At 40.0% G+C, this 21242-nt stretch overlaps 1 protein-coding gene across 2 annotated transcripts in view; it reads right to left on the reverse strand.

Moving 5' to 3' along the window:
* NEB (nebulin) overlaps window positions 1-21242 on the reverse strand; it is a 212936-nt gene that overhangs the window by 159330 nt on the left and 32364 nt on the right. For both annotated transcript variants that reach the window (XM_003793019.1, XM_012807124.1), the window contains exons 21-37: window positions 20644-20745; window positions 20456-20563; window positions 20261-20365; window positions 19139-19237; window positions 18712-18816; window positions 17778-17885; window positions 17580-17693; window positions 12604-12801; window positions 10250-10357; window positions 8455-8553; window positions 7592-7696; window positions 7402-7509; window positions 5966-6277; window positions 5658-5864; window positions 3165-3269; window positions 2067-2174; window positions 127-438 (exon numbers count right to left, since the gene is read on the reverse strand). In XM_003793019.1, coding sequence (XP_003793067.1) covers window positions 127-438; window positions 2067-2174; window positions 3165-3269; window positions 5658-5864; window positions 5966-6277; window positions 7402-7509; window positions 7592-7696; window positions 8455-8553; window positions 10250-10357; window positions 12604-12801; window positions 17580-17693; window positions 17778-17885; window positions 18712-18816; window positions 19139-19237; window positions 20261-20365; window positions 20456-20563; window positions 20644-20745 — 2403 coding nt within the window. The remainder of the gene's footprint in view (window positions 1-126; window positions 439-2066; window positions 2175-3164; window positions 3270-5657; window positions 5865-5965; window positions 6278-7401; window positions 7510-7591; window positions 7697-8454; window positions 8554-10249; window positions 10358-12603; window positions 12802-17579; window positions 17694-17777; window positions 17886-18711; window positions 18817-19138; window positions 19238-20260; window positions 20366-20455; window positions 20564-20643; window positions 20746-21242) is intronic.

Genomic DNA, 21242 nt, shown 5'->3' on the forward strand with positions numbered 1-21242 from the left:
TAATGGTTGTTTATTCTAATGTGTATTTTTCAAATATCTTATTGTATTATAAAGTCTAATTAACTGGAGAGAAATGGTCATCCTTTAAGTACAAACACTCGTGGGTCTGTTACGTCACATACTTACATCACTCTGAATTTGGTTCGCATTCCTTGTGTGCTCGAAACTCAAGGCGTCAGGTAGGTATGTGTAATGATGTAATGGCTGCTTGTAATTGACACCGGTGACAACATCCTGGGCCATCTTTGCAGCTGTAATGCTAACCATGTCCCCAGGGGTGTGGTAGCTGGTTTTGGTGTTCTCATAGTTCTTCTTATATTCACGATCGGACTGCAACTTCGCCACATTCATATAGTGCACCAGCTTGGGATCATCCTGAAGGCTTCTAAAACCCACGTGCTTTCCCTTTGCCTTCTCATAAGCTTCCTTGTATTTATACTGTGGAGACAGAATTTGATTAGCAAAGCCCTGGGCGTGGTAACATTAGCACAGCGATTATATTCATACCATAAGCACTCAGAACATGGTGACTTTCTGAAGAGAGTGAAAAAAAAAAAAAAAAAAACCAAACACAAAGCACAGCCCCTTTCAGAGTGAAAAACATTTATTTCAAACACTGTTGGGGTTTCAAAGGAATATTGTGATAAATTCAAGACCAGTTTCTTGGTTTTTGCTATGATTCCTATGGATGATTTGCACATTGGACTTTATCTAAAACCAACTGAGTTTTCACACTTCATATTAAGTTCAACACATTCCAAATAAAAGATCAATATCTCCTGGTTTCACAAGGATGTGAATTTTCCTAACCCAACTCATCATCTCACCTCATGGATGTGAGTACCAGCTATGCAGGGAGCTGGGCCTTCACCCACCCCCTTTATCAGCAGCTCCTGTCCAAGTTCACTGCTGAAGCAGCCACAAATGAATTAAGGAGATATAGTAAGGGCAGGAACTGCTGTGGGGTTTCCCATTAATAAAATCCTAAAAGGAAAGATTCTGCTGTCCAAGACCTCTCATAGCCGGGATCATCAAGGAGATAAAGATTGCACTATCTCATAATACGACAAAACCCTGAATTTTTATGCAAGAGAATTCAAATCCACCTAAACACTGCAGACTCAGCTCTTACAATTTAAGCATCAACTCTTTAACGCAGGCTTAGCAAGCAAAAGAATTATCAAGTCATTTTCTAGGTATGTCAGAAAAATCACTGTGCAAGTGCTTAAAAAAAAGAGAAGTACTTAAAAAAAAGGAAAAAGAAGGCATTTATACTTTAGACCTTAGCTCTCTATTTAAACTAAATTATTTCATAGCAATGTGCATTGCAGACAGACCACTGAGGAAGATCATTTCAGTACCATCCCTTTAAGGAAAGTTACACAGTGTTACATCTCTATCTCCTGGAAGGAAAGTTACACAGTGTTACATCTCTATCTCCTGTGTGGTCTGTAAATCTGGTTGGATTCTTTCTTCTCTTTTCTCAGCCCAAGATCGTAGCCCCTGGAATAGTATGTGGCAGTGAACGCTGCAGGGCACGTTTGCTTTATAAAAATGTTGTTTTTCAAAGATGGGAAGAAGTAGAAGAGCATACTTTCTCTTTTATGAATGAAAATGGGCATCGATTTACAAGAATCAAAATTATACCCTAACAAGGTAGGCCTTTCCCCTGCGGTTTATCAAAACCACATATTTTATCTAACATTTTTCAATCTTCTTAATACAATTATGATACAGTCAGTCATTTGATTTTAACACGTTCATGTCAGTCCGGGTGTTCTCACTGAAAATCAATGGGGGCCGTCAGGGAAAGTCTCAGTGAAGATAATTCGGGCTATGAGTCAGAGGGAAAAGCTACTGTCAGACTGATGACAGCATTACCACGTGGGGCCAACCGAAAAGAAAATGTTTAAAAATGACAGATTTTCAAAACGATATTTGGTGGAGAATTTTAACGCCATTAATTCAACATATTGCTTTCAATAAGATATCAATTCAAAGAAGTACACATGTGATTACTTTTTTAAAAGGCAACCACCTAAATGTCACCTAAGATTTTTACTCACATCACTGGCAATGTTTCTCGATGCCTTGGCAGCAGCGATGGGAATGGCGTCACCCAGCACGTTGGGGCCCTTGGCTATCAAGTCATGCCAGTCGCGCTTATAACAGACCTGGACGGGAAAGCAGAGGAGGACGTCAGCATCTGGGGACTAGTCAGCTGAAGTGAGTCCTCCAGGGTTTTGTTCTTTTCTAGATGTAAGTTAAAGGAATCCCCTGTAGTACAGACTGTTTTAGGAAGTCACATTAACAAAGCATCACACTTCATGTGAAGGATGAAGTTATTGGACTCTGTGCCAATGACTCACTCTAAGCGGTTTCGGCACATACTGAACAGGGAGTATGTTGGAAAGCTGGAGTGGATCTAGAGGGAAGTAATGAAGGTTCTGGAACCTATGCTATGCAAGAGCCAACTAAAGAAAATGAAATCTCCCGGTCTTTTTTTTTTTTTTTTTTTGGAGACAGAGTCTCACTTTGTCCCCCTCAGTAAAGTGCTGTGACATCACAGCTCACGCAACCTCCAACTCTTGGGCTTAGGCGATTCTCTTCCCTCAGCCTCCCGAGTAGCTGGGACTACAGGTGCCTGCCACAATGCCCACCTATTTTTTGTTGCAATTGTCATTGCTGTTTTAGCTGGCTGGGGCCGTGCTTGAACCCGCCACCCTCAGTATATGGGGCTGGCGCCCTACCCACTGAGCCACAGGTGTCACCCGAAATTTCCCAGTCTTATGAGAGGAAGGTAAGAGAAGTTCCAGGGGCCAGTGTTAGAAATTTTAGGGTTGTTTTAGGGAAAAAAGGATTTCATTTATTCTTATTTTTTGAAGAAGAATAATCCTTCCTAAATCCAAAACTAGGAAAACTAAGTAGTAGTTTCAGGGGACTAGACGGTGGCTCTATGTGAAGAAGAATGTTTTACCCTCTAGAGTTGTCCTGCCCTTGAAAGGGCCAAGGGGAGAGATTAAGAACCATTACCGTGGGATATGCTCCAGTGGGGGGTATGTAGGAAAATGACCTAAATGATTGTTAATGCACCACCTTACTTGAAAATTCTATTATTTTATTGCCAGGTCGGGATTTTAGACCCCATCAAAGACCCTACTTACATCACTTATATTGTAAGCATTGCACTTGGCCTGGAGAAACTGGGGAAGATCAGGACTCATCGTGTATTTATGTTTCACATCTTCTCCTTTGGCTTTGTATAAGATCTGCAATAAAACGCATTACACACAGTGCAAAAAAAACAGTCTATTAATTGTATGCTTTAAGAATTAGGCCTCGCATAATTCCCTACTATTTTCTGTTGTTAAAAATGCTCCTAAAACAAAAAGCATCTTCGTATCTTTAGGAAAACCTAACAACTATGTAGTAAGAGAGAAAAAAGGAAAAAGAAGGAGAAAAAAATCCTTAAGAAAATAAAAATCTTTGACCACCGAAGATGAATGGAAAGTAAATTCAACTACAAAACCCTAATGTGACTGGCATCATTCATAAAGCCAGTTAAATTTATTCTTTGCCAGTGGTATTGATAACCCTTTAAGTTTTGTTAGTTTTTTTGTTTTTGTTTTTCACTTTTGTTTTTTTATCCCTTGAGAGAAAATAGTACCTAGAATGAATCTTTCACTTCTGCTAAAAACTTTCCAATCATAATTATATCAGCAAAAATGTATCAACAAATCCAGTATACTTAAAAGGCTTATGGCTTTATATTTACCCTAGATTATTATGTTCAAGAATTATTTACACTTTTTACTGAAAGACATCAAAGTAAATGATATAGAAATCTTCCTGTATCTTCCTCGTGGTAGTAGAAATAAATTGCTTTTTTTTTTTTTTTTTTTTTTTTTTTAGAGGCAGCGTCTCAGAGTCTCAATCTATCACCCTCAGTAGAATGCTGTGGCGTCACACAGCTCACAGCAACCTCCAACTCCTGGGCTTAGGCGATTCTCTTGCCTCAGCTTCCCAAGTAGCTGGGACTACAGGCACCCGCCCCAACACCCAGCTATTTTTTTGTTGTTGTTATGGCTTGGCCAGAGCTGGGTTTGAACCCGCCACCCTCAGTATATGGGGCTGGTGCCCTACCCACTGAGCCACAGGCGCTGCCCAAATTGCTTAATTCTTAAACCTAAAATAGAACCAGCATCACAAGTAGATTTCTAACCTCTTAATTGCCATTTATCATATATACCCCATTTCCCAGGCATGTCTACGTGTAATATCATATATAAACTGGCATGTGTGGACCAAAAGTAAAATCTAGAATGGCTGATAGCTAAATTAATCCCCCAATACTAACTAATGTGTTTTAGGAACCCGAGTGTTATTTTTAATTCCTCACTGGCTCTATCAACAGTATCTAAGCATTGACAGAATCTCACAGATTCTACCTCCTAAACCTCTCCTTTCCGCAGCCACTGCCTTAGTTCATGTCCAGCTACGTCTTCCTTGGGATTTCTGTAGCAGCCTTCTAGTTCCTCTTCCTGCCTCCAGTCTCTCCCCTCTAAGTTTCTGCTCTCTTTGCCAGAGTTATCTTTTAAAACACAGACCTGATAATGCAAACTCTATGGATCAGAATCTTCAGCATCTCCTGTTACCTGACCCATAGATCCAGACTCTAAAATGAACACACAAGACACTCACTGATCAGTTATAGTCCTGGACCCTCTACTGTCCTTCCGTTTATTCCTTCTCGATGGTTCCATTATCCGCTTTGCGAGGAATGTGCCTTCCTTTATTTGCCAGGGAAACTCCAGCAGGCAATTCCCCTGTACAGCCCCTTGTGTTTACTTAACATCCCTCTCCGGCAGTGCCCATCTCTCGGCATGGCCAAGGTTTCTTTGTACACATGTCTTTGTCTTACGCTCTTGTCCTATATTCCTGTGATTCCTAAGTGCCACCAACTCTCATCTGTTTCATCTTTACACCAGCAACACATAATACAGTGCCTGGCACATGGAAGGTAGTCAAAGATCATGCATTACATGAATCAACAAGTGAGTGATTTTGATGTCTCTTTAACACTGTTATACACCAAACTTGTTTATTAGAAACTTTGACTTTAGCCAGATCACAGACACTGTTCATGGCCAGGCAGGCAGGCAATACTAATCTCCACTAAAACATAAATTAGCGGTCTCTAGAATGATTGCATATGCTGAATTCTTAGGAGCAAACACATGCTTTCGTGTGTATTATTTCTCTGTATTAATATTTGATTTGTGAAAAGCAAATATGAGCCACTTAACATATAGAATTGAACACAATAAGTGTGTCACGGTAAAGTGTCTGGAATGGAAGCTTCAATTCTGTGTATGTGTGTGTGGTCCTAGAATAGAACTTTTCACATCACGTCAAATAGATCCAATAACATAGCACTTCAACAGCAGTCGAAAAGGAAAAGAATTTTAAAAGGAAGGTAAAAAGAAAATGAAAACGTTACTGACTAAACTAAAAATAATTCTGATTTTATTTTTAAGTGAAGGAAACAAAATAAAATGAGAAGATACTGGCCCAGAAGAATAAAAATGCTGAACCGATATTTACTTTTCTAAAGCGCTTCCCTCCGTCTCCTCCGCCCTCCCCCGTGTTGTACTCACGTCGCTGACTTGCTGAGTGTTCTGTTTCGCCTGCACCATGACTGGGGAGTCCACGATGCTGGTGAACTTGAGAGTGTCTGGATGTTGCCTGTACTTCTTTTCATTCAGAGCATCACCTGCCTTCTTAACTTTTTCGACGTCGAGACTGCCTATAGGAATCCAGCCGATGCCTTTCATCCAGGTGTTGTAGTCTTCCTTGTAGGCGTTCTACAGATGGGAGAAAAGAGGAGTGAGGGCCCGGGCAGTGGGTCCCTTCCCGGCACGCTCTGAACTCACAAGGGGATTTCTTGCAGGTGAATGCCACTTACATCACTCTGGATGTGCATCATGTTTTTAGACAGCTCCAGGTCCATGGCATCAGGCAGGTAGGTGTAATGATGGAGAGGATGCTTATAGTTGACATTGCTGACAACGTCCTGAGCTTTCTTAGCTGCCACCACATTGAACATATCGTGGGGTGTGTTGTACTTAGTCTTGGTCTTCTCATAGTCCTTTTTATACTCCCGGTCAGACTGTATCTTGGCCACGTTCATGTAATGAACCAGTTTCGGATCGTCTTGGAGACTTTGGAAGCCAACCATTTTCCCTTTAGCTTTTTCATAATCTTTTTTGTACTGAACCTATTGGCAACAAACGTGGGAGTAATTTAAAATGTCACTTTGAAGGTTTTATGGAACAATGAGAAGTGATTGAAGTGATTGAACTTCCCAGCAATGGTTTGATATTTCAATAATCAAACCATTAGCTATTCAACCATATATAACTTGAAATGTAGCCTGTTAAGATTAAAATGTTACTTAGAACCTGTTCCATTGTCTATAGCTGCTTCTGTTACCATAATTCATATCAGTGAAAAAATAAATCTCTACATTGTTTCTTTTTTTTTTTTTTTTTGCAGTTTTTGGCCAGGGCTGGGTTTGAACCCGCCACCTCTGGCATATGGGGCCGGCGCTCTACTCCTTTGACAGGCACCACCCATCTACATTGCTCCTTTTCACTTAAACACTAGTGGAGAAAAATGAAAAGGTAAATATTTCACAATCTCTACCAGTTGTACTGCGCTGCTTGAGCCCCAAATAGTTGGCTATTTGATTAGTCATAGAATTTTAGTAGTGGTAGAATTTTAATAAAAGAAGAATTTTAATGAATCCTCAGTTATTCAAAGGGACACCCAGAGCCATGAGTGGTTAAACATTAATTGGCTCTGAATAATAAAATAAGGGGGACTGAGACTCTCTAGGGGGATGGGAAGAGCACCCCATAAATACGGACAATTACAATGCATCAAGTTTAAAAATTTTAAAAGAAAAATTAAAACAAAAAATAAAACTCTTAACTTTAATGGAACCTAATGACTCTTAGGGGCAGTGAAACTTGGAGCCAATTCACCAGTCTATAGAAGTAATGAAGACAAAAGAGAGAGACAAGAGGAATAGGGAAATCATATAAGTTAAGAAAGTTTGGAAATAAAATGTTACCATCAGGAGGCTATTATGACTTCAGTGGCAAGTCACTTTATAGATGACAATTTTAAATTAGGGGACTTGATTAGAATTGATTAGTAGAAAGTTACACAAAATCTTTTCTCCCAAGAATATCTAGATCTATTTGGGGAACTTTCTTTCCTGAATGGTTTTCAGGCAGACCTGCTTCCAGCTGGGGACAGCACACAGAGCAACTTTCGGATCACAGTGCACCTGCCCACATTCCCTAGTTACACACGGGTGACCACAACCGGACTTACATCACTGGCCGCCTGCCTGGCAGCTTTGGCGGCTTTGATGGGAATCGCGTCGGTTCTCAGGTCATAGCCCTTCTTGCTCAAGTCTTTCAAGTCTGCTTTGTACATATTCTGAAAAAAAAAATGCCATTTGAATATAACTCAGAGGCCACATTAGTGAGGGCTGGACATGCCTGTGAGTCCACATACGCACCTCACTGATATTGTAGGCATTAACTTTAGCCTGGATGAACTGGGGCAGGTCTGCCGGCATGTTGTATTTGTGGATAATGTCCTCTCCTTTGGCTTTGTAAGCGATCTGGAAAGGAAAAAAATGCATAAATAAACAAATAAATAGAGAGAAACATTTCATAATGCCAGAAGACAATGTCATAGTTGATCATGTTGCACAGAGATGGTTTTAAGGGACTCTCTGCAAATTCCCACATTATGTACAAATATCTGTAGGCATTCAAGGTCACACATACAGTTGCGTATGAGGGTCCTGCCTTAGTGCTGGTTCAGTCTTGCAAAGATCCCTTGGTATGCACTAGGAATCCCTGGACCTGGGTAGGGACTCCTGGTGGAAATCAACCCAGAGAGGTGACCCAACAAATATATTAACCTACAGACAGTTTCCTGAGCATAGGGAAGGTTAACAGGGTGCAATACACCAACCACCTACATTATACTGTGTGGACGGTTAAAGTGACTCAGGGGTGGCTTTGATTATGTATGATTCTTGGTTTAGCTCTGACTTAAAATATAACCCCTCCGTTTCACGTAATGCCAATATTCATTCATTCTAGTGTTTCCTAGAAATAGGCTTGTGGTTTTTCTTGTCAGTGAAAGAAATTGCTTTTGCCTTTTCCTTAGAAAGCAATGTCCAATGGCTAAAATAACAGAGCAGTACCTGGTACACATTGCTCTTAAGGACCACATTACCATGTGCCTTGGTAATGAGCAGCTGGGAGTTACACAGTTGCTCATAATAACTGCAGGTGATTGGTACCTTTGAGATACAAATTTATTTGTGTTAGTACTATTTATTAATATATATATGGGATTAACACTTACATCACTCCTTTGGGCCTGGTTAATTTTAGACTGCACAATAATTGGATCGTCTTCGATTGAAGTAAACTTGAGTGTGTCCGGATGTTGGCGATATTTTTTCTGTTTTGCAAATCAAAAAGAGAAAGACAATTATATTATTTTTCCCTATAAGGGTAACATGTCAAATCCTTGAAATTTATTTTGGAGGGGCAAGGAAGATTTTTCCTAATTTTACAATGTAAAAGCACTAGCGTCTTGATTGGTTTGATTCATACAATACAAAAATCAGCATGTTAAAAATGGATGTACTTTTGGATGGTTTGGGGCAGTACAGACGCGTGCAGCTCCCAGGAATCAGACAGACTCCTCCCTTAATTTCTTGCCTGTGACAACAGAGAAGGTACTCTCAGCTAAGAAGAATCCCGAAACATCACAGGGTTTTCCAAAGGATTAACAGAAAGGCAAGCTAGGAGATCTGGTGTGTCCTCACATGACACTAATTAACACGTTCTCATGAACGGCATCTTCCCTGTCACTCCGTCAGCCACTGGCATAGAGAAGCTCTCAGCTGACGGAGCAGGAATTGAGGAAGTGGGGCAGCAGCTAGGGATTATTGAAAAGAAGGGCATGACTTCTGCTTTTTGAGCCTTAATATAGTTAGTGCATAGTTATCCCTGCAGTGCTGGAGAGACTCAGGCAGCGGACCTGGGAAGGTGTGCCAACTGGGAGCTGGCAACTGCTAGCCGCCCTCGTTCCTGTAATCTTTTCTATTTATTTGTCCAGGCCTCCTATCTCACCTGTGCTTATACAGTAACAACTTTTTCAGCTTCAGACTTCTGAAAACCACCCACCCAAAAGAATGTTTTCTGAATGATCTCTCAGCAATCAAATGGTTTTTGCCAAAACCAAACAAAAGTAGTAAACAAGAACAACAAAATCTTGCGCGTTGAAGACAACCTTCGTTCAGCTCGTCCGTCCTTTATACAATCGATCCTCCTTGCCTATGGGTTCTCGCGACAACAGCAAGAATTTTCAGCGGTTAGTGGAGGAGGGACAGAGAACTGTGCTGCTGCATCAGCCTCAAGATCATCACCGCTTTTTCTTAGACTGAATAAGAATTTATCTACTACTTCCAAGTCACCCAGAATATGATATGGGGTATAATTTTTCAAAGGTTTCTTTCACAGCTGAATTATTCATAATCACCCAAACTGGAAACAATCCACATGTCTACCAACTGGCAAAGAGATAATAAAAATGTGTTCTGTGTAGCCATACAAAGAATTGCTACTCTGGAACAGAAAGGAATGAATTACAAACACATGCGGAATTGGGGGCGAACTTCCAAAACGTCATGCAGAGTGATAGAAGCCAGATAAAAAAGAAATCTCTAGAAAAGGTAAAACTGTAAACATAGAAGGCAGGTTACTGGTTGCGAGTCTGAAGATGAGAGCAGGAATGTTCTGATGAAACTGTTTGGGGTGCCAGCAGTATTTTTAAAATACACTGTGGTGATGAATACATGATGATAAGAATTTACTAAAGCTAGTCAAGGTAACATGGATGAATGTTACAGTACGCACATTCGACCTCAGTAAAGTTGTTAAAAGTATTTCTGTCATGAATGGTTAACGTACGTGATTTTGGTAATAGAATGGTTTGTTTTTGTCTGTCTGGGTGATTTATGCATCTGGCTAAATTCTTTTCCTCAGAGACAATGACTAGAAAACAAACCAGTGAAGGAGGCACTTCCCACGGCTTGGAGGGTTTTGACACAACACATCCCAACGCTTCTTCCAAGGCCCCGTGGCTTTACCTCGTTGAGGATGTCTGAGGCCCGCTTTGCCTTTTCCATTTCTAAGGACCCGAAAGGCACCCAGCCACAACCTTTCATCCAGCTGTTGTAGTCAGCTTTGTATTCGACCTAGAATACCAAGAGAGAGGTCACATTTCTCTGCTCAGTGTCATCCTTATAAAATCGTTACCATTTTACCCAAAGCGATGTTTTTAGGATTTCTGACCCCTCCAGACACTAAGGTTATGTGACCCATTTCTGTGATGATCCACGTTAACCACCCATAGGTTTTCACTTTTCTTATAACCGGAATGCGTTCCGTTTCATCCTTATTTTCCAACTTAACGGAAGTATGTGGAACTCTAATTCCAATCTGGAAAATGCTCAATTCAAAGCTGCATTTTAAAGAATAAATGAAATTGTTGTATTTAGATCATCAGATATGAGAGGCTTGCTCCCTAGAACTCCATTTTGTTTCTATGGCCACTTATCTGCAGGCTACGTCCCAGGTAGATAATTTGCTCATTTTTTATTAGATAAGACTTGATAGTAGTTATTTGTACTAAATGTTTGCAGGCTTGGTGCTTCATGTGTACTGGTCAACTTCAGAGGGTTTCTATGTTGCCTGATAAAACACTTTCAAATACTTGCACTCATTAGTTCACTTAATGAAATAGTTATTATTTGGAATTGGTCCTATTGGGGGGACAGTTACTGGATACTATTAAAATAATGAGCTACTCTAATCGTCTGACAATAGATGATACCTAGAACTTACACCCTAAATGCAAAATTTGAATTGTTCGTTAGTGTGGGCCTTTTAACTGAAATGAAAAATTAAGAATGCAATTCGGTCCTGCCCTTGAGAGGCTTACAGTCTATTTGGGATGAAGAAACACAGCAAAGTAAACAAATAACAAACAGGATAACCACGCATAAAATACAATTATTGGTGGGAGAAATGTAAAATTGTGTAGCTGGCATGGAAAAGAGTATGTTGGTCCCTCAGAAAATTAAAAATAGAACTTCCATATGATCCAATAATTCGCCCCCATAGAACTGAGAGCCAAATCTCAAAGAGGCATTCGTAGCACCATTATTCAAAATAGCTAACAGGTAGAAGCAACTCCAAGTCCACCAAGAGTGAATGGATATACAAAAGGTGGTGTATAGAGACAAAGGAATATTATTCAGCCTTTAAAAAGAAAGGAAATTCTGACACAGGCTTCAACATGGGTGAAACTTGAGAATATTATGCCCGGTCACAAAAAGACGAATACCATATGATTTCACATATACGAGGTATGTAGAGAAGTCAAACTCATAGAAACAAAAAGTAGAATGATGGTTGCCACATGCTTGGAAAGGAGGCAAATAGGAGTTGTCCTTTAATGAATGTAGAGTTTCAGTTTTAGAAGATGAAATTGTTCTGAAGATAGTCGTACAATAATTTGAATATACCGAACTGAACTGAACTGTATACTTAAAACAGTAAACATGATAAACTTTGTTATGTGTATTTCACTACATTTATAAAAATTGAGTTGCAGGCTCGGCACCCACAACTTAGTGAGCAGGGCGCTGGCCACATACACCAAGGCTGGCGGGTTTAAGTCTTTCCCAGGCCTGCTAAATAGCAATGATAACTGCAACCAAAAGAAATAGCTGGGCGTTGTGGCAGATGCCTATAGTCCCAGCTTTGGGAGGCTGAGGCAAGAGAATCACTTAAGCCCAAGAGTTTGAGGTTGCTGTGAGCTATGACGCCATAGCACTCTACTGAGGGCAACATAGTGAGACTGTCTCAAAGAAAAAAAGAAATAGATTTGTTAAGATAGCGTATTCAGTGGTGAAACTTAGACTAATTTGACTAAAGAAGTTTTGATCTATGGAAAAAACCCAGTTATAAAAACTGATATTATAAATGATATATTTTCTTTTTAGATAAAATAGTGATCTAAGTAAAAATTATTGATAATGATGAATGCCATGATTACATTAATGGTGATGGAAATAACAGTGAATGTTTATTGAGAACTCACCAGGACCTGGTACCACACTAAGTATTTTGTATGTATTTAAATCCTCCAAAAAAAATTTTTTTTTATTTCCATTTTACAGAGGAGGACTCTAGAATCGGCAAGGCTGATTACTTTCCCACCAGGAAATAGTGATGGAGTGCATGCCAGACCCAGGTCTCCCCAACCCTGAAGGCTGCAATCTTACAGAACCATATGGGACATTTTCCTATTACGTACTTGCTTACATACAAAGGGCAATGCAGATCTCTCTGAGAAGTGACACAAACCTCACTCAATTTAGAAATCCTTGTCAGTTTCCACATTCAAAAGAGGGCGAGAGAAAACCTGGCTACTCACATCACTCTGCAGTGCGTAGGACTTCTTGGCGAGGTCCACGTTGATGCTATCTGGGGGGTAGCTGTAATTGTGTAAGACGTGCTTGTAGTCCACATCACTGGCGATTGCCTGAGATTTCTTAGCCTGGGTGACTTGCAGCATATCAAGAGGTGCTGTGTAGATGGTTTTTGACTTTTCATAGTCTTTGCGATATTCACGCTGTGAATAGGAAATGAGCATGTATGACCACAAATTCTCCCGCAATGCATTTCCAGAAAAGCACAGAGATCTCTCACGAACAATAAATACAAGTCACAGAAACAGATTTAAACATCTGAGTAGTTACTCTGCCCCCAGATTCATTCACGTTACACACCATTAAAACAACCTGCTCCCCGAAAATCACTCATAGAAGAGCTTCCCAAATCAGAGAGCCAATGTCAGAGAGTCACAGCAGACAGACAGGAGAACAGGCACAGCTTCTGTTTCCACCTGGAATTTTATTTTTATTTTTATTTTCTCCTAGTACAATAGCTTTTTATTTATTTTATTTTTTCTTAAAAATTTTTTATTGTTTCAGGTTAATGGAGGGTACAAAGAATTAGGTTACAATATTTGCATTTTTTTAGGTAAAGTCCCTCTTATAATTGTGTCTCATGAATTTTACTTTATTTTATCTTTTTTTTAGACAGATTCTCATTATGTTGCCCTGGGTAGAGTGCTATGGCGTCACAGCTCATAGCAACCTCAAACTCTTGGGCTTAAGGGATTCTCTTGCCTCAGCCTCCCAGATAGCTGGGACTACCGGCACCTGCCACTATGCCTGGCTATTTTTTTGTTGTAGTTGTCATTGTTGTTTAGCAGGCCAGGGCTGGGTTTGAACCCATCAGCCTCAGTGTATGTGGCCACTGAGCTAAAGGCACTGAGCCAGGAATTTTATTTTTTAAACAATGTTTCTCAAGGACCACTAACAAGTGTTACTTCTATTAATGTAATCTAACCTTTGAATAGTTTTCCAATAAATAAGCTTGTTTAATTAATGATAATCACATAAAATATGATTTTATAAAATGACTACTTCCACAGAGGGGTTGTAGACTTGTTGGCTTTCTAGAATCTTTCCTTTCTTTCTTTTCTTTTTTTATTTTTTGAGATAGCCTCACTCTGTTGCCCCAGGCTAGAGTGTTGTGGCATCATAGCTCACTGCAACTTCAAACTTCTGGGCTTAGGCAATCCTACTGTCTCAGCCTGCTGAGAAGCTGGGCCTACAGGCACCCGCTACAACAAGCAACTAATTTTTTCTTTTCTTTTCTTCTCTTTTTTTAAGTAGAGACAAAGTCTTGCCCTTGCTCAGGCTGGTCTCAAACTCCTGAGCTCGAGGGATCCTCTTGCCTCAGCCTCTCAGAATTGCTGGGATTACAGGTGTGAGCCACTGTGCCTGGCCTACAGAATCATTTTTAAATGGATAGTTACTGATTTTTCAATCTATTATGTTCTCAACAGTAGATAACCCCTACTGAGAACCCCAGAGGTTTTTTTCATACCAAGTTTAATTTTGTAGGTACATTAAGAAGCTTCAGATTGCAGCAGTTAAAAGACCTCAAAGGAGAATATTTGGAATATCTGGACTATTTGCACAGGGTACTAATTAGATCAGATTCCCAGCTTCAGCATTTCCACTCACCAATTACCTCAATAGACAGAAAAATTCTGACCCACTGTCCTTAGAAAAATTCTAAACTCATCTCCCCATAATCACTATGTGTTAAAGACAGTGACCCAAGCAAGTACATGTTACAAACCTTCCGTAGCAATTCCTTAGGCATTTCATCTATCTTTCAGCTTTCTTAGGGATATTGATCTTCCTTCTCATATTTTATAGGGAGTCATTTTCACTGAATGCACTTTGCCCTTAATTTAAAATCTAGACCATGGTTTATGAAAATTAAAGATGGTAACTTTCTGATAGGGAACATCCAAAAAAATGTTTTTATTAGGAACAAACTGATAACACAACATTGCAACAGCAGTCAGTGTGTGGAAGTGTTTTGGACTAATCTGTTTTGACTCTTTTGCTCATGTTCGCACCAGTTCACACATAATCACATACATAAAATGTTGCCAAGCATACAAATGGCTGTAAGAGGTTCTTTTTAAAAAGCTACACATGTTTTCTACCTGCAGCTTAGGATCAAGCCTGGATATTACAGGAGGATGGCTCGTTTACTATCCCTTTTGGTCACCAACATCAATCAATTCACAAACTTTGGTCGAACAGTTATTATGTGCCGACTGTTGGGTTCTGAGACCGATTTTGATGGGCTGTGTGATTTGTAAGCACTTTAGACTCAGTGTAGAGTTGCTAGAGAAATTACTGAGTTGGATGTTTTAAAGTGCTGTGTGACTATCAAGGAAATGCAAAATGAGTTAAAGAAGGTAAAGCATTCTACAAAGGCCTGGGTAAAATTCAATGTTCGCACCACTCTTGAGGGATTCTCTAAAACAAAGCATAGACTGTAATTTGCAGTAGTAACTGTTCATCTCTCTGTGATGAGAATTTTAACTGGGAAATGATATATGACCTATAAATAAGCCTTAGGGAAGTCATGGGTTCCCTGAAATTCAGGTAAAAGGTATGGGAAAAAATGTTCATTGACAGACAATCTAGTTTTTCTTATCAGATTCTCAAATGAGCCTATAATTCCTTGATTCACAGAGTATTTGTCTTGGATCTAGGCCAACACCAACTACTAAAGTCAACAAAGAGCCAGGATTGCCTGCGTAGTGGCTCAATATAACCCTAGTACTCTGGGGGGCTGAGGAGGTGGATCATCGGGCGTGGTAGCTCACTCCTGTAACCCTGGCACTCTGGGAGGCCCAGGCAAGTGGATCGCCTGAGCTGAGGAATTTAAGAGCAACCCGAGCAAGAGCCAGACCCCACCTCTACTAAAATTAGAAAAACTAGCCTGCGTGCCTGTAGTCCTAGCTACTTGGGAGGCTGAGGCAAGGGGATCTCATGAACGTAGGAGTTTAAGGTTGCTGTGAGCTATGATGATGCCATGGCACCCAGGGCAATAGAGTAAGACTCTGTCTCAAAATAAATAAATAAAAGTAAAGAGCAAAGATAGCTATATTAAGATCATTTTTAAAATTTGACTCATGAATTTCTTCCAAAGTAAATATAGTTTTAAAATTATCATCTAAGGCAGGAGGGAGGGGAATTGGCGGGATCTCACTGCCCTGTGCACAATGTGAGGGTGTTCAGCATTCCACCCTGGGTGAAGGATTCAACTACAACTTGAACCGTATCTTAGAATTGAAAGCAATGTAACCTAAAAATTGGTACCCTCGTATTAATTTGAAATAAAAAATTATCATTTAAAACCTATTTTTCAATTAGAAAAAACATGAAAATATCTATCTAGTGATTTTTTCCCAATGGTTTTGAGAACTATAATCAATATTCTATTAAATACTTTTTTTATTAATGTACACAGCTATGATTTAATTAAAAAAGATACACACACGGTATGCAGTTAATTATGAATAATTTGGATGAACAATACATTTCTGCCTGTAATACTCAGATCAACGATATCTTTAAACTCTTTCCCCTGCCTGGTGGCAGTAAGTACTCTAAACTGTTTAGTTACTAAGTGATTGGAAAATGATTTAGAAAACATGGGATTTCAGTTCTTAAGCTTTGGTTTGTTAAATGGAAAGAAAGTTCCAAACAGCCAGTTGTTGTTATCATGTGGACAATGCTGAATCAGAAACTAATGATCACACATGTTGAAAACAACCCCAGGATGTTCAGCTGACCACGGCAGCTCTGCCTTTGTATTTCTGCATCAGATCGTAACTTTTCTTCAGAGCGACTTCGAGCTGAACTTCTGTTTTGAACAATCAATAGATATGCCAGTCCCCAAACTCTACTATTTGCTTCCTAATGCAAAGAAATAATTATTTGAGAGTTGCATCCTTTTATGATTTTTTGGGGTCAATCTTAATGGTAAGTTAAGGATAAAACTATTTCTTATCACTTAAATGCCACGTGTATTTAACAATTTTCTGAGTTGTTTTCCTCTGGCATTGTGAAATGAAATCCACGTTTTCTTTTTTTATGGAATTACATGCCAAAGTATTATAAAAAATCAGTGTTAGAAATCAATTCAAATGTTAAATACAAAGGACATTCTTGGCTTGTTAAGAAAAAAAACTCATTTAATGAGCAAGAAAGCACTGAAACACACTAAACCCTGACACAAAGTGAATTATTTAAGTGATAAATTATATTTTATGGGGCGTGTAAAAGTTAATAATACTCAGGGGCACGGTAATAAATGCAGAGGTGTAAGGAACTTCATCGACTGCTTTACTTACAAACATGCCATATGTACTTAGTTACTTGAGATGATCGTAAAAAGACAGAATGCACGCAAAGATTCATACAGCTGTAGTAGTGCAATTATTCTGCAATGCATTGTTCATATCATATTATTTTAAGAGATCTTCTTTGTTTTGTTTTGTTTTTTTCTTTCTTTTGCAACATTCTGCTCCCTTCATTTTTGTTTTCACTTTTGGTCAAGTTTTTTATTATTATTATTAAATCATAGCCGTGTACATTAATACTATCATGGGGTACAGTGTGTTGTTTCTACACACAGTTTGAAATACTTTCATCCAACTGGTTAACATAGCCTTCATGTCATTTCCTTAGTTATTGTGTTCAGACATTTATATTCTACATTTAGTATTCTATTAAATATTGATGGACACATTTTTCAAAGTGAAATGGACATCAAGTCCAAATTAGTAATTTTTCTCCTCAATGTGAGACGTGCAAGAATCCGAGACATCGTTCTAACATACTTGACAGCAGATGTCGGGGAACATGCTAGAGCCACGGGGGTGGAATCCCTTTACCTAAACCGACCCTTGGGCATCTTAGTAGGGAAGCCATCTTGAAAACAAGACGGGTTTGCAAAGACACTCACATCACTCTGGTTTTTGGCTGTCTTCAAGGAGTGCAGAATCTTGGGATCGTCCTCAACGCTGAGGGCCCCAATCATTTTCCCTTTGTTCTTTTCATAGTCTTTCTTGTACAGCACCTGCAAAGACACCACACATGCCAGATCCCACAAACCAGGAAGGTCCCTGAGGCCGTCCTGCCCAGCTGCTCAGGCCATACTCACATCACTGGCATTCCTGCTGTTGGCTTTGGCTGCCAGCAGGGGGATGGCGTCCACTTTGATGTCAAACTTCTTGGCTTTGCTCTTCTCCCAGTCATGCTTATAAACATTCTAGATAGGAAAAATTCAGCAGAGGAATTGTAAAAACAACATGAACACAAATTAATCCAGTACAAATAAACAAATCAAAATGTGTACATATGGACTTATTGTACCTATAAATACTGTATTTACCAAATGGTAGCACAACCATTGATTTATCTGTCATTCACTTTCTTTCTCCCTACCACTAAATAAGTATAATATACTCTTTTTTTTTTTTTCAAGACAGAGTCTCACTTTGTCACTCTGGGGAGAGTGCCAAGGCATCACAGCTCACAGCAACCTCAAACTCCTGGGCTCAAGCTATTCTCTTAACTCAGCCTCCCAAGTAGCTGGGATTACAGGTGCCCACCAAAACAAACACCTGGCTGTTTATTAGAGACGAGGTCTTAATCTTGTTCACGCTGGTCTCAAACTCCTGAGCTCAGGCAATCCACCGGCCTTGGCCTTTCAAAGTGCTAGGATTACAGGCGTGAGCCACCACGCCCAGCCAATATACTCTTTTTAATGTTCCGTAAGCATTCTATAGACTCTGCTATCCTTAAAATGACAACCGCTTGGCGAGGGCAAAATGTGACATTTACACAGGATCTTGTAAAGCTCTGGGGATTAGCAGAGGTAGTTGAGAGAATGCTTCTGACAATAAGGACTGTGGGAAATGAAATCTGCTCTAAGTAAGAGTCTGAAGAGCATTGGCCTTAAAAGCACAACATCTCCTCTGGTAACAACATCAGGAGTTGTTTATTTACATCAGTCCTCATCCTATCTTTTTAACGCCTGTAGTATTTTCTCTTCCCATGTACAGCAAACCCAGCCTCTGTGGCCCGGCACGCACATCACTCAGATTGTAGGCATTGACTCTGTGCTGGATAAACTCTGGAGCATCGGCTGGTACATGGCACTTGAACTTCTCGCCTTCGTGTTTTGCTTTGTAATTCAGCTGAAAAACAATAAATGACATCCACACGGTTTAGGGTTGGCAGGAAGTCTTAGTGTGTACGTGACAGACCCCTCATGAACAAGTAAGATGTTCCCACCAAAAATCAGTGAATTATTGGAGAAACAGTAGTCCCTTTTATTATCGTCCAACACTATTTTCCTCAGGCTACCATTCAACTTAGCGGCTTCCTTTGGATTTTTTTTAATGAGCTAATCTTTAAAAATGATATCACTGGGATGGCCGATAAGTCCATGAAGATTAAGCACGTAAATTGAGCAAAGCACTCTGGGTCACCCACACTTGCACTAACCCATACACTTACGTCACTAAGATGCTTTGTGTTGAGCTGGGCTTGCAACAGTACGGGAGTATCAGTGACTGCCGTGAATTTGGTCTTGTCTGGATGAACTTTGTAGGTATGCTAGAAAAGAAGATGCTCTTAGTGACATTTCATCAGGTATCTTTATATTCTTATTTATATACACACTAACATATAAAAAGTTTCCTGGCAAAGGTGCTTGGTTTTATCACTGAAAACTTGGTTGAACTATTCTCATTTCCTTTCTCTCTCTCTCTCTCTCTCCTTTCTTTCCTCCACCCCTTCTCCCTCTCTTCTGAAGTTGCCTTGGACGCCCTGCTGTAGCTCAGCAACCAGATTAATCTTCCCCTGCTGAAGGCTTCCCATGGCTGTCCACAGCCCAAAAGGTACCTTAGCTTGGGAGCCCTGCAGACTCCTTCCCTCCTTCCTCTCCTACCGTTTCATTCCATGCTAAGGCCACTTCCCAACACCTCCTCTTCACTGCAGAGCTTGTTCTCACCTGTCCCTCCTGCTGCTCTTCCTTTGATCCTGGCATGCCCGCTGGACATTCCTATCCTATCCTAGCCCTCCCTTGACCACCAAACTAACACGCCCATGCAGTCTCTCTCTCTGTGTGTCATCATCAGCATCATCCTATTTCCATTCTCTACATCCCCCTACATTAGCTTTTGCATCTTTGCCTGATATCCTTCTTGTTTGGGGGCTTGGTTTATTGTTTTCTACTCCACTGGAAGCTCTGCAAGGCAGCCCACTCATTCCCTATTTTTTCTTAGCACCAAGGACAGTGCCTGGCACACGCTAGCATCGCCTATAAAATTGTTGAAGGAAGAACACCTATCTCTCACAGACCTGCTCTCCCTGCTTTTACCCCAAATCTAAGTGTATACAAACTAGTGCAAATTAAGATTCATAACCCAGGAAATTATTTAACAACAAACACATCTCTTTCTAGGAATCCTTGTGTTCCTTAATTCCATGCTCCCTCCCCACCAAAAACAAATTTTTTTTAAATTGCATATCTCCTGCTAGCAACGAGATGTTAGCATTTATACTCCTGCTAAATTTACCACTAGATGTCACAAGAAACCCAGACCCAACTGCAGGAATCCAGGGCAGTTGACTCACATCTTTACACTGGTCTAGCTTCTTGATTGCTTCATATTCTTGCGTTATTGTCTGAGGGAAATAGCACTTGCCTTTATCTTCTTCATATTCTGCCTTGTAACCTTTCTACAATGAGAAAAACCAAAACCAGATCATCACTGTTAGTGCTCCCTACCAATGCCACTGCGAAGCGGGAAGGGCTGCCTTCAGACTTACATCACTGTTCTGAGCCGAAACCTTCATGCAGTGTGTGTAATGCGGATCCTCAAAACTGCCCACATAATGTCCCAAAATGTTCTTGACATATAAATCTTTATATTTAGCCTGAAAAAGAAAACACATGTCCGTGAAGTCAGACGGTAGGAAAGCCCTCCAGCCCCAGAGGTGCCCGGGCTGCTGCCAACCTCGCTGAAGTTCTTCAGCAAAGTATCGAGCTGGTATTTAGGAGTCTCGCAGTAATTCATGCTCTTTGCCTTTGTCTTCTCATAGTTCTCCTTGTACAGTCTCTGTCAAAGGGAAAAGAAAATGTAGCAAAGAAAATAAAAGAAAAATCAGCCCAGGGAATAACAGCCTATTATTAGCCTATTATGTCTTTGCTATTCTTTAACCAAAGAAGCAAAATTTGCATTTTCTCAGCATCGATTTTCCATAAAGCAGAAACCAAAACAGATGGGGTCGAGGCTCATGGCTTGAATTATCTCATCATCTAATATTTTTTTAGATTGACTAAATTAGAGCACACCAGTTCTCATCTATTTAAACAAGTTTTTGTCTTAAAATAATTCTTGGCATTTGAATGGTTGAAGAAAAATGAATTTTAAGCTCAAAGGTGGACCTTAAACACCTAAGCACAGTCCTGAAAAAGTATCCAGTTTAGTACTTGGTCAAAATACATTTTGTGGCACCTCTGGAAGTTGGCTTTTATCATCAAGACCTTCCTTTTTTTTTTTTTTTTTTTTTTGAGACAGGGGCTGGGTTTGAACCTGCCACCTCCAGCATATGG

The sequence above is a fragment of the Otolemur garnettii genome, unplaced genomic scaffold (assembly GCF_000181295.1).
Source record: "Otolemur garnettii isolate 467f Iridium unplaced genomic scaffold, OtoGar3 scaffold00064, whole genome shotgun sequence".
In the NCBI taxonomy this organism is placed as follows: Eukaryota; Metazoa; Chordata; class Mammalia; order Primates; family Galagidae; genus Otolemur; species Otolemur garnettii.